This window comes from Athene noctua, chromosome 5, assembly GCF_965140245.1.
Source record: "Athene noctua chromosome 5, bAthNoc1.hap1.1, whole genome shotgun sequence".
In the NCBI taxonomy this organism is placed as follows: Eukaryota; Metazoa; Chordata; class Aves; order Strigiformes; family Strigidae; genus Athene; species Athene noctua.
Genome location: NC_134041.1, coordinates 44,114,193 through 44,126,140, shown reverse-complemented (window position 1 = coordinate 44,126,140; position 11,948 = coordinate 44,114,193). Strand labels below are relative to the sequence as shown.

The following is an 11,948-nucleotide window of genomic DNA, read 5'->3' as shown; positions in this document are numbered from 1 at the left end:
TATGTCCAGAATCTGCTACTGAACTGATATATTGTGATAATGATGTACATTGTACGTCAATTGTGTGGAGTAAATTGTGCTTGCGAGCATTTTTGTGGCAGCACCCCTTATGATGCATGTGGAAACAGCCTTGCAAGAGCCCACGTTTGCATTCTGGTGGGATGCGAGGAGCCCGTGTGGATGGCATGGGGGTGGTAATCTTTCTGCCCTGACTGGTGTCAAGACCTAACTTTTCAAAGGAAAACAAGAAGATATCCATGTTTGAAGCTGTTCCTTAGATGGATCGAGAATACTTTGCTGAATCCATGCTAACCAGTGTCCTGTATTATGAATTATCAATCATAACTTAATCCCAATCACAATATTTATCTCTTAGGTTAAGGAATGAACACGATGCTTTTAGCAATTGCTTAACGGACTGGTAATTCTGGCATACTTCTGTTGGATTTTTACGGTGTTGCCCATACTCAGGTTTGCAGACACCTTTCCCCCTTACAGAATATTTTAACACCAAAGGAGTTATTCAAGGTTGGTACAGAAGAGCAGTTTCAAGATATTTTAAACACCACCCTTTCTGTTACTAAAAGGCGTTTTCGGTTCCGTCCCTTGCTAATCGCGCGTCCTTGCCCCATGTCGCCGCCTGCTCGGCAGAGGAACTCCCCTCTGTAGGTGTCCTGCCGCGGGCCGGGGCTCGGGCTCGTCCCGCCGCGCTGTCGGTGCCGCCGATGCGGGGCCGTTAGAGGCGGAGCCGGTTGACCCCAGCTTGAAGTAAGACCGGGCACAGGCTGCAGCCCTGCTGCGGCCGTACCGGCTCCGCGTTACGCCCCGCTGCCCCCGCGGCCGCCTTTAACTTGCGTGGAGAACGCAGAGCGGCGGGAGAAGGTGGGATCGCCGCCGGCTCGGCCCTGCTCTGCCGTGACGGAGCGCCGCCCGCCCGCGGGCGGGGCCCTTGCGGCGGCTTCCTGCGGCGGGGCGGTGGGCCCAGGGCGGCGGGTATGAGTGGCGGCAGGCCGGGCCGCGTACCGCGGCGGGGGCCCGCCGGCCTCTGGGTGATGCTGGCGCTGGCCTGGGGCGCGGGGGCCGCGCTGGCCGCGGAGGGCCCGGCGGCGGCGGCGGAGGAAGAGGAGGCGGGCGCCGAGGAGCCGTGCGGCGCGGAGGGCTGGGCGCAGGATGCCGTCCCGCCGGGCGCGGCCTTCGTCGCCGCCGCCTCGTACCGCGGCCCCGGCAACAACGACACGCGGAGCAACAAGGCGCTGCCCATCCTGCTGTGGTGGAGCGGGAGCCTCTTCCCCCACTTCCCCGGTGACACGGAGCGGATCGACTGCCCGCGCGGCTCCTGCCTCGTCACCCGGAGCCGGCGGGTGGCCCGGCACCGCCGCACCAAGGCCCTCATCTTCTACGGCACCGACTTCCGGGCCTACGAGGCGCCGCTGCCCCGCCTGCCCCACCAGACCTGGGCGCTCTTCCACGAGGAGTCCCCCATGAACAACTACCTCCTCTCGCACCCGCCCGGCATCCGGCTCTTCAACTACACGGCCACCTTCCGCCGGGAGTCCGACTACCCCCTCACGCTGCAGTGGCTGCCCGGCGTGGGGTACCTGCGGGGCCCGGCGGTGCCCCTGGCCGAGAAGGACGCGTGGCGGCGGGAGGGCTACGCCCCGGTGCTGTACCTGCAGTCCCACTGCGATGTCCCCTCAGACAGGGACCGCTACGTGCGGGAGCTCATGCGGTACATCCAGGTAGGCGGGGGCGCGGGGAAGCCGGGCCGGGCCGAGCCGCCCCCCTCCGCCTCCGCTTTTTAATGGGGTTTGTTTGTCCTTGTTTTTAGCCAAGACGCGAATCGTAACGGGATGCATGCCGACTGCCAGCCGGACAGAAAAACTAGTTGTATTCCTGCCCAAAGGCTACACCGCCTGCCAGTAGGTAGACCTGGTGGTGGCTGTTAGTGATGGAGTTGACCAAACTCGGGATCATTCACAAGTTGGGCTAATCTTGAATAAGCTTGATCTTGTGCTAGAAGTTGCTGAAGCCTCTGGACCTCTAAGTTACTGTACCGTTAGGCTGCCCGCTTATAAGCCTTGCCCCCATTTGAAAGTATAAATGACAGGTCGCTGTGTTTTGAGAATCTGCTTCTTATATGCATTGTAGGACCAGGCTATTTATGTGGTGGTTTGTACTGCTGTGGTACAGCTGATGCAGAGTATCTTCATAAACTGAAATAACATAGTTTTTTACGAGCAGAAAAAAAAAGTTTAGTGCTTTTTCTTACTTGAAATTCTGAGGGATAGTAGATAGAAGAAAAACAAACATCTGGTTTTAGTCTTTTCCCTAGTAATTTCTGTTTGTATTGGTTGTGATTATTGTGCAAATTCATCACATAGTAGTGAGGCAAAGACAATGTTTAAAATGTGACTAATCTTAAAGTATGAAGCAGATTCCAGATCAAGTTCATTGTCTTTCATTTTTAAGCCGTATTCTTTTAGCTCCCTGTATCAATTTTTCCTCAGTCTAACAAAATGGAAAATTTTTGCTAGCCTACTGAGACTGACAGAACTGTGTGTAGTAACTGTTTAGAAAAGTACTGGGTCTCTGTTAAGTAGAAAGGTGACTTAAATTAACATAGAGTTGAATGCCCTTACTTACTCCTCAGTTTCTGATTTATCTGGTAAGAAATACATTTTTGGGTGACATCTTCTTTTCTGCATACTCCCCCCCACCCCTCAGTCTGTAGTACAGTTTATGCTGCTTTTGAAACTGAGCACTTATTTCCTCTAAAATGGTTAGAGCTAGGACTCTAGGAATAGGTCACAAGGAAAAGAACTTGGAGTAAATTGAAGCTAGACTAAGGTAGCTAGGAACCGCTCAAAGTTAGGAATTCTATGAGAACTATAAGCTCTGAAAACAAGCTCCGGACAAACAAATCACTTTGTAAAGATGCCGGTTGTTGTTTTAGGTTGACTCCTATGGGAAATGCCTGCATAACCGTGAGCTTCCCAGTGAGCGACTGAGAGACACTTCTACAGCCACTACAGAAGATTCTGAATTTATGACTTTTATCGCCAGGTACAAGTTTCATCTGGCCTTGGAAAATGCCATATGTGATGACTACATGACAGAGAAGCTGTGGCGTCCCATGCACTTGGGTGCTGTCCCAGTATACCGAGGCTCCCCAGCTGTGCGGGACTGGATGCCAAACAACCTCTCCATCATTCTTATAGATGACTTCCACAGCCCCCAAGAGCTAGCAAAGTATCTTGATTTCCTTGACAAGAATGGAGAGGAATATATGAAGTATCTAGAGTATAAAAACATTGGTGGAATCAAAAATCAGCTCTTGCTAGAGAGCTTGGAGAGGCGGGAGTGGGGTGTGAATGACATGACTATGCCCAATTACCTGAATGGCTTTGAGTGTTTCGTCTGTGACAGGGAGAACACCCGGGTCAAAGAGGAGCAGGAACACAAAAAGTCACATGGGAAAATTCCAGCTCCTAGACCTCGCATAGCTCAGTTCAAGCACATGGGATGTCCTATGCCAACCCCTGGGTTTGGAAGTGTTGAAGACCTCTCTGGAGGAGACAGGTAACGTACCCATGCTATGCTTTTTGAAGGGAAAAAAGCTTCAAATAATAGTAGCTGTAACTTTTAATAGTGCTTAGTACTTAAAGGATCTCTTAATACATCTCCAGTTATGCTTTATATTATGTCTTGTAGGTGGTATGGTAGTTCTGCCAATGTTGTTTGGCACTGGGGCTGAAAAAGAAGCTTGGGTGGTGGTATTGGTTAGTGGTTGAATGAGGAGTGTGAGACATCCTTAATATTCTGTTAAAATGATCTGTGACCTTAGGCTTTGCCAAGGTGGTTATCCTTTGTCTATCTTAGCCTCTTTGTTTGGAGAAGAGATGTTTTTAGCTCCAGTGATGTTAAAGCACTTAGTAGCCCTTGGGTGAAAGAAGCTCGTTACCTCATTACAAAGTAGTGCGTGGGGTTGCCGCGGTTCAGTGCAGGCCTGGTTAACTCCTGTTGACTTCAGAGCAGAAGATAGGCTCACTCAGAATACTTTATGAGACTTTTTGTTCTTTTGTGTGATAAAATTCTGGCTTGTGTTGAAGGATCCCATCCCATTGATTTAGGAGAGAGACCAGGCAGGACAGAAAGTAGATTGAGTAGCTGCTTCTTGCCTTTGCACACGGGATTGCTAGCGTTGCTGGAATCTTCCAGGCCTGTAGCCCAGCGTTAGCCATCTCCTGTGCGGGCTGCCCTCAAGCCTGTCAGCAGGGAACTAACCACACCAACCCTCAGGCAGCCCCTTTTGACAGGCAGAATAGAGCTTTGTTTGCATGGTCTTAGTATTTATACATGTGTTGGTATAAAACAAGTCAGTGCTTGGGTTCCCAAACCTTGAGTTTTTGAATTGACAGTGTTTGAAGTTGCAATTGCCAGGAGGATGGGTTCTGCAGTTCATAAACCATGTGCACACTTTTTGTAACGTGTATTACTAGTGTAACATGTTTGGATCCCTCAGGTTTGTCGTTTTTCTTTGCATTACCTCCAACAGCTTCTGTCTTTTCAGGCAGTTACTCAAATGTATGCAATTCACTTTCTATTAAGATATCAGACAGCAGTCATAAAGATAAGCCCTCAGCCACAGCACATCTTGCCTATGTTCATAGAGATCACCAAAGCTTTCAACGTTCTGATGTCAGTCCTACTGTAGTATTAAATTAATGGCTTTTTGAAAGTGTTAAGATCTCATGTGCTCTCCAGAAGGAAGTTGTCAATATACTCTATTCCAGTTTATATCAGGTTACAGCTTTGTTCATTATTTCCTAGACTAAGGAATCAAATGCTTAGGAGTGTTAAAATGTTAGAAGAAACAATGTGTTCAAAATGCAGAATCCATTATGCTAACCCAGAACTAAGTTCTATGTGGATATGAAGCTGTAAAAAAGTTTTTATTATGTTATCCATCCACAAAAAATGTGAAGAATTTTGTAAGTGTGGGGACCTACTTTGTCCTATATTCAGATGCTTTCAAAAATGGCCGGCTGAAATTAAAAAAGGAAAACAAACCCGAGGTCATTCAGGTTGTTTAGGAAATGCCTATTTCACAAAACTTGTGACATTTGTTATTAAAAAGCCTTTTTCACAGTACAATTAATTCTCATATTGACTAATTGACAAGTTATGCTTGTAAGTAAAAGAAATCCATAATCCTTTGTTTTCTGTTGGTTGATTGATTTATTGGAGCTTTTTAATAGTAATAATTTTTCTCGGTCTTGGTAGCAAAATGTGGGGTTTTTTCCTTGTAGCATGCTATGCAGCATCCTACTCTATATTCTCTACTTTTTCATAGATTTTCTTTTGCTTGAGCAGCAGATGGCAGTAGAGAAATACCTTTGAAGGCACAGCATGGGTGCCTGTGCCACTTATTGCAAGCTTAGGTGCTCCCATCATTCTGTGCAGTGGTCATCAGCAAAGAGTTTTGAACAGTTGGTCCATAATCCAAGCTACAGTTGCATCCCACAGAAGTTTCCGTGTCTTATTGAACCACAGTACGTTATTCTTCCCCTGTCTGTAGACATGAGATGTGTCTGGAAAAATTGTACTAGGGAAGCTTCTATGATTGTCTGCTATCTGCTTTAGAAAGATATGTATCTATACCTTACAAAGCATGATCAAGGGGATCTCCAGTGAAATACAGTGGTTTCTATCTCAGAAACATCTGAGCTTTCACCATTTTTATCTCCAAAATGGAACACGGTTACTTAGAATTCTGAATGGTGTGACAGTAGCATAAAATTGCCACCAAAACACCAGCTAAACATGCTCATATTTTGTCAGAGTTTGACAGTAATGTTATGTCAACAGTATTATCAATTTAGATGACTGTAGTGGGGTTGCAAGTGGTAGAATATATGCAAAATATAAGGTCTGACTATAAACATACGCTGTGATTTGGGGTTCTGGAGCTTCTGGAACTCGAAGGACAACAAAAGCAATTGGAGTTTATATATTTTTAGAGTAAGTACTCAGTTACAATATGGTTACCCTGTGCATCTGCATGGTCTGTAACCCTTATTCCCAGATACCATTTGTTCTTATGGCTGATGAATGTGCTGAATTGACAGAACTGTTGTATCAGAATCTCTATGTAGGTATGTATAGCTGGAGCACATTATTATACCTTCAGTCTATTAGTATAATAGTTATAGTATAATACTTAGCTGTATTAAAGGACAGCTAAGACTGAGCTGTCCTTTAGTGCTCAGTGTGGAGACGTGGTTCCTAGATCCTTATGCTTGCATATCCTCGTGTCTGGATACCTGGGCTTCACACCCAAGTGAGCTTCAGAAGACAGGCTGTAGAACAACCATTTGTATGTTTTAGGTCAGTCACTGTAATCTTGAATTTTTGACTGCCTTGTGCAGAAAAAGTGAGTTACAGTGCTAGTGATAAGCAGAATATCGGTTTAGTAGGAACCGTAATCTCCAATTATTCTTTGACTCTCACCTTTGTGAAGAGAAATGTTTGGTTTGTTTCACTGATAAGGATTTATTTTCGAAAAGTGGGTTGTTTGAGAGGATAACTCTAAGAAGACTCAGTGATAATACCTTTTCAGTTACCTACTTTTTCATCTGTGGTATCATGAGAAAAGCAAAGCCAGTGTGCCTTTGATAAAGGAGTATTTTGAAACCATCACGGTTTTGCTAGTTCCATTTTATATCGGTGTCACAGTTTATTTATGAAAAGAGGAAAAACAGCTTAAAAGTGTATCAGATTTGCCACGTGTACACTGTGAAGTGTCTCTTGCAGTAGAATCCAGTAATCAGCTAGGATTAAAGATAGATCTGTATCTCATGGTAATAACGTTTCATGTGTATCTAGTTGGTAATTTCAGGATTTTCCTGTTCATCCTGGGGTACCAATTTTTTCCAAGTTACAGAATCACAGTGAAATTGTTTTCTTGAGAATCAATAACAGCAATGTAAAATGAAAAATATCAAAGTGTTCTTATTTAATGTTTTTGGTGAAAGTCTTCACTTGGATACTGGAATTCCTTTCAGTGTTGTTTGCATAGAGTTCAGCTGGAAAACATTTTCTTTTTTCTGTTACCTACTGCCACTTAACCTTGTGTCTAGTACTTAATGCAAGTATACTCATTTTCCTAACATGTGCCCTTACTCAGTGATGTAAAAAACAAGTAATTCATGTCGGCAGTCCATGAACAGAAGTTAATGAGTACAGCTAGTAAGCAAAGTGATCTCACAGTACATCCAAGTGCTGCATTTTACAAAGGAACGTTTTTAGCAGACTTTTTTTTTAATGCAGAAGTAAGCCTCTGTCTGTGGTCCTTCACATTGTAATCTATGTTAAAAGGTTAATTTTGAGATCTCTGTTGGTGTACACTGCAGAAATGTCCCACCATAGATGATGCTGTTGACCACAGAAAACTTAATTCTCATGGCATAAAAGTTGTGTGCTGCTCTACAAAGAAAGTGACTATGACACGATGTGTGTTTGTTTTGCTCTTCCGGTAGTAGAGGGTGAGATCTGCTTCTGGGCAGTGCAGCCATGTTTGCTTTAATATGTGGTGCATATAGTGAACGCAGAAGACGCTGTACTTATTTCTGTGATTGAGAGGGAGAAAGAAGCAAAAAGCTTCTGTATATAAGTTAACAAGTATTAAGTAACTCATATGGACAGATTAAAAAGAGCATCATGTTTAGTCCTTTCCAAAATTTGTGATGGGTTTATGTGGCTGGATAGCAGATATAATGGATAAGAGATAAATTATTGCCATACCTTGATAGAACACAAATGAGAGAAGTAGTCCACATGATCATGAATTGGAAGGGAATTGCTGGAAGTTGCAGTGATGTGGTCTGTGCTATGAAAAGTTTGAGAATGTATGCATTGAAAAAGAGAAAGCCTATTCTCCACCATCTAGTCTGGAGATAAAGAATAAAGTCAGGCTTGAGGGATATAATGATTTTTTGTCTCTGCTATGTATAACCTGAGTTTGTAATGAGTAGCTGTCATTCTCTAATTGATAAATGGATTATTTTTGGGGAAAAAAATTATTCTTAGGTTAACTTTTATACATATACCAGCCATGGAAGGCTACTCTTAAAATCATTTAAGGACTCTGCTAAATTTTATTTTAATATAAGTTTTATTCTCTACAATTAATAATTTAGTCTCTTTGGTTAACACCATAGTCCCATGCTGATGTTTCTAGAATGTTGTAAAACTAACAGTGAACTTACATTTTTCTCTAGAAACTTTTTGTAGCAAGTTTCTTTAAATGACTTGGTGCTCAATGGCATGGTAACAACATACTTTGTTATGACCATCTCTGCGCCTGGTTTTGTCTTAGGTGAAAGAAAAGAAATGCTTTCAGTGCTATTACAGCTGTAGACTCATTTGTTGTTTTTAATGGTTGATGGTGGTTTCTCTGTTTTTGTTTCAGTTGGAAAGAGATGTGGCTGCAGGATTATTGGCAAAGCCTTGATCAGGGTGAGGCCCTCACTGCTATGATTCATCGCAATGAGTCACATCAGGGAAGATTTTGGGACTATATGCATGAGATTTTTCTCAAGAGGACGAGACAACATTGACCCATCTTTGTAAGAGCTTGATTTGAAAATTGCATTGAAAGTTGAGACTGCGAATTCTTACCTCGCTCCAAATGTTTGCCTTGAAATAGAAAAAAAACCTCTCACAGAGACTATTTTTTCTGGTGTATGAAGTGAGTAAGTTTCTGCTACGACTGGATTTCAGCAGTGGGGATCTTAGTAATTCAACTGCTTTGAATTTCAGCTCAGTGGTATGAAGCCACTCCTGACTTGCAGATGTCAACATGGGGAGCAAAAGAGGAATTTACTTCCTTTTGCATTTACTATAGCTTACTTGTGGCTTACATGACTTCAGAGGAACACCTCTTCAGACTCTTGCTCAAATGCCCTAAGTTATTTCAGGGATTTTTTTAATCTCCAAATATTAATCGTTTTTTCTAAGTATTTTATCAGTCACTTATTCTCCTCATTAAGGTGTACTTTTAGCTGCTATTAACAAATAGTTTTTCCAGTGAAGGAAATACAAAAGACAAATGTCTGTGGAGAGTAATTGTGCCTTATGAAACTGCAGCAATAAAGTCTCTTAAGTAAGCATGCCTCAAATACTCCTACTTTTCAGGGTAACTGAATAGCTATGGGCAGGTCAACTCTGCCTAATTTTCCTCTTTTACTAACCTACCAGGTGATACATACAATGGGATAAGAGACTGAATTATTTAATTCACAGCTTTCAACAAAGTATTTCACACCAGAAAGTGTATTACCTGGTATTGTGCAGAATTAGAGTAAAATTAGGGTGCTTTGGTTCTTTCAAGTTTCCCATCAAATCTGGAAATCCCAGCTATAATCTTGACTTCTTGTTACCTCTGTAATGCTAGCAATTCAGAGACCTTTGAGTTGCTCAAAAAGAACATCTGCAGCTTTCTGCCAAGACAAATACATTTTAACGATGGTGCCTTTCCAGCAGTCTCTGCAGTTTGGATATAAACTGTGCAGTCTTTCTGTGCTGAAGTGGTTGAATCGGGTGCACTGGAGCTGGTTTTGTATCTCTATCAAATCTTAATACAGTATGATCCTGGTCTGTGACTGGAGTTCCTAAAAGTAAGTGGTGACATGCGGATAGATCTTCCTTGTTGCACATCCTGTATCTTTTACAGATATAAATTCTGCTGTTCCCTGCCATGTTGGGTACTTTTCTGAAATAACTGGTCTTGCATTGGAGTGAGGCTAATTCACTTAAGTGTCCAAGGTTTAAAAGTACAAGCAAATACGGCCACACTGCAGTGATGTCTTTAATGGTATAATGGTACTTCATTTCTCCGTTTGTCTTCCCTCTTCAGAAGTAACTACTGACTAAATAGCCAGAGTTTATCCATGCCTAAGACAGAATGTTGGTAATGAAAGTCTAGAGTCTGTGGGGTAATTTCATGCAGTTCCATGGCTATGGGAAGTCTGAAGCCTTTAGTAGAATCTAGGAACAGGAGTAAATCTACATTCTATCCCTGATTAAGTCACTATCTATTGCTTAGCTGTGGATGGTTCACTTAATCTATTTTTTTGCTCTATTTCTGATTCATAATGTTATAGACATAATATTACAGATATAATACTGGTATAGTCATGATATGCATCTCAATGTTTGCCTCTCAAGTCATACAACAATACTGCAGTGTTAAAATCAGGGCACCTTGACAGAGGATACTTCAGACTCATAACTGTTACCAGTTTCTTGTAAATGTAGAAAATGCATACATTACACTAATCTCACCTGATTGATTTTTTTGTTGTTGTTGTTTTAGTAGAAAACTGCTTTTTAAATCTCTTTTGTACTAATACTACCAAATGGTTCTTCAGCTAAAATGCTTTTATAGTTTATATTCCTTTTTTTCAGTTACTCAGGAGACATGAATGCCTAAGTGAATATATTTGAATTGATAAAGTGAATTACTCAAATCAGATTAAGATTACACATATGTCTATTCAGGATTGAGAAGCGCTTGAGAAGTAAATTAAGATAAAACAAGTTAAGGCTGCTTTATTTCTGAGTATCAACTCGTACTGAACAGTTTAATGATACTTAAATAAATTGTTTGAATTAATGCTTTCAGTTACTTCAGATTCTCTTCATGTTTCTGTGTAGAAAATCATTCAGTCTTTGACTGCAAGGTTCTCTTAATTAGCTGTATCTCAAAACCCTTTCTTACTCAAGTTTTTTGTGGGATAGTCAGGAGGAGAAATTATGATCCTGCTTTTTGTCCTAAACCTAAAATATAAGAACCAGGTACTAGCACTTCTGCTTTGGCTGTTTTCTCCTGTAATTTAAATAGATTTTCCAGAAGTATGTTATTTATAACCAAGTTCAGGTATTTGTTATAACTTATCTGCTGTTGCCAAAATTAGATATGCTACATTTAATGTATTGTCCTTGCAGGAATAACAGGATGAAGTACCAGTATAAGCATGTGTATCACAGCATGTGCTTAGTTCTTGATTAGTGATGTCCTAAAGCCTCACTTTGCCATCCCACTTAGCAAAATGCGCATGTCTGTCAACTGACAGTAGAATTGAAGGTACAGTGGTACAAACTTAAGAGTAGCTAGCAAACCAGATAAAAACCTATTCCTTGCGACCTTGATCCATGAATTTTCTAGTTCACAACCAAGTATTCCTTCACCACTATTTATTACCTATGCTCAGTATATTACAGTAACCAGTCAACAAGGTTTTTTTAGTGCTTTGGGGGGAGGGTTGCTATATGTATGTACTGCAGAAGGCTGTTGCTTTGCCAAGCATGAGTATTTCTGATTGCCATAACCCTTCTTAACACAGGTATGAAAGTAGCACAGATATGAAAGTAACTTTATCACAAAGTACAACTTTTAGTTTGTAGTTAAGAGTCATGAGCCAGTTTCAATAGCTCTCTTGAGTTCTTGGTGTCTCTGTAGGTTTAACTATTTTTTACATTCTTACAGGTGGTGAACTTCTCAAAAGGTAATGAGTATCAGCTACCACTCTTCACAGCTGTGATGCTCACCCAAACCTTGTGTTTCTATTGTATCTGCATTTTTTTCTGTAATAATAGCTTTATTGTCTCCTATATGTCACAATATGTCCATGATTTACAGAGTGTGTGTTGCCTATATTAATATACTAAATGTGTTTCACTTACTATACACTGTGTGCAAGAATTTCTTCCAGTGTGTAGTATGAATAACTTCTATAGCTGCCAGGCAAACTCTTCAGGGGCAGGAGAGGTGAGAATCCTCCCCAGCTGGCTAAAGAGTTGTGGTTGCAGTTCTGTTCCAGGCTGCTGAACGACCTTCGCAACATCCACTTCTCTACACAGCAAGGACTGCAAAATGTTGAATAAAG

General features: G+C 42.1%; 1 protein-coding gene across 3 annotated transcripts; it reads left to right on the top strand.

Moving 5' to 3' along the window:
- Nucleotides 1–899: 899 nt before the first annotated feature.
- POFUT4 (protein O-fucosyltransferase 4) lies at nt 900–11,711 on the top strand. 3 transcript variants are annotated; one of them, XM_074907252.1, is made up of 4 exons: nt 900–1,106; nt 1,140–1,739; nt 2,954–3,579; nt 8,471–11,711. In XM_074907252.1, the coding sequence occupies exons 1-4, from the start codon at nt 996–998 to the stop codon at nt 8,616–8,618; spliced, it is 1,485 nt and encodes a 494-aa protein (XP_074763353.1). In that variant the 5' UTR covers nt 900–995; the 3' UTR covers nt 8,619–11,711. The 3 variants fall into 3 exon arrangements, 2 of the variants coding, with proteins under 2 accessions (XP_074763353.1, XP_074763352.1); XR_012633716.1 differs by having other exon boundaries at nt 904–1,739; nt 8,471–9,677; nt 11,549–11,711; XM_074907251.1 differs by having other exon boundaries at nt 904–1,739.
- The last annotated feature ends 237 nt before the right edge of the window (nt 11,712–11,948 follow it).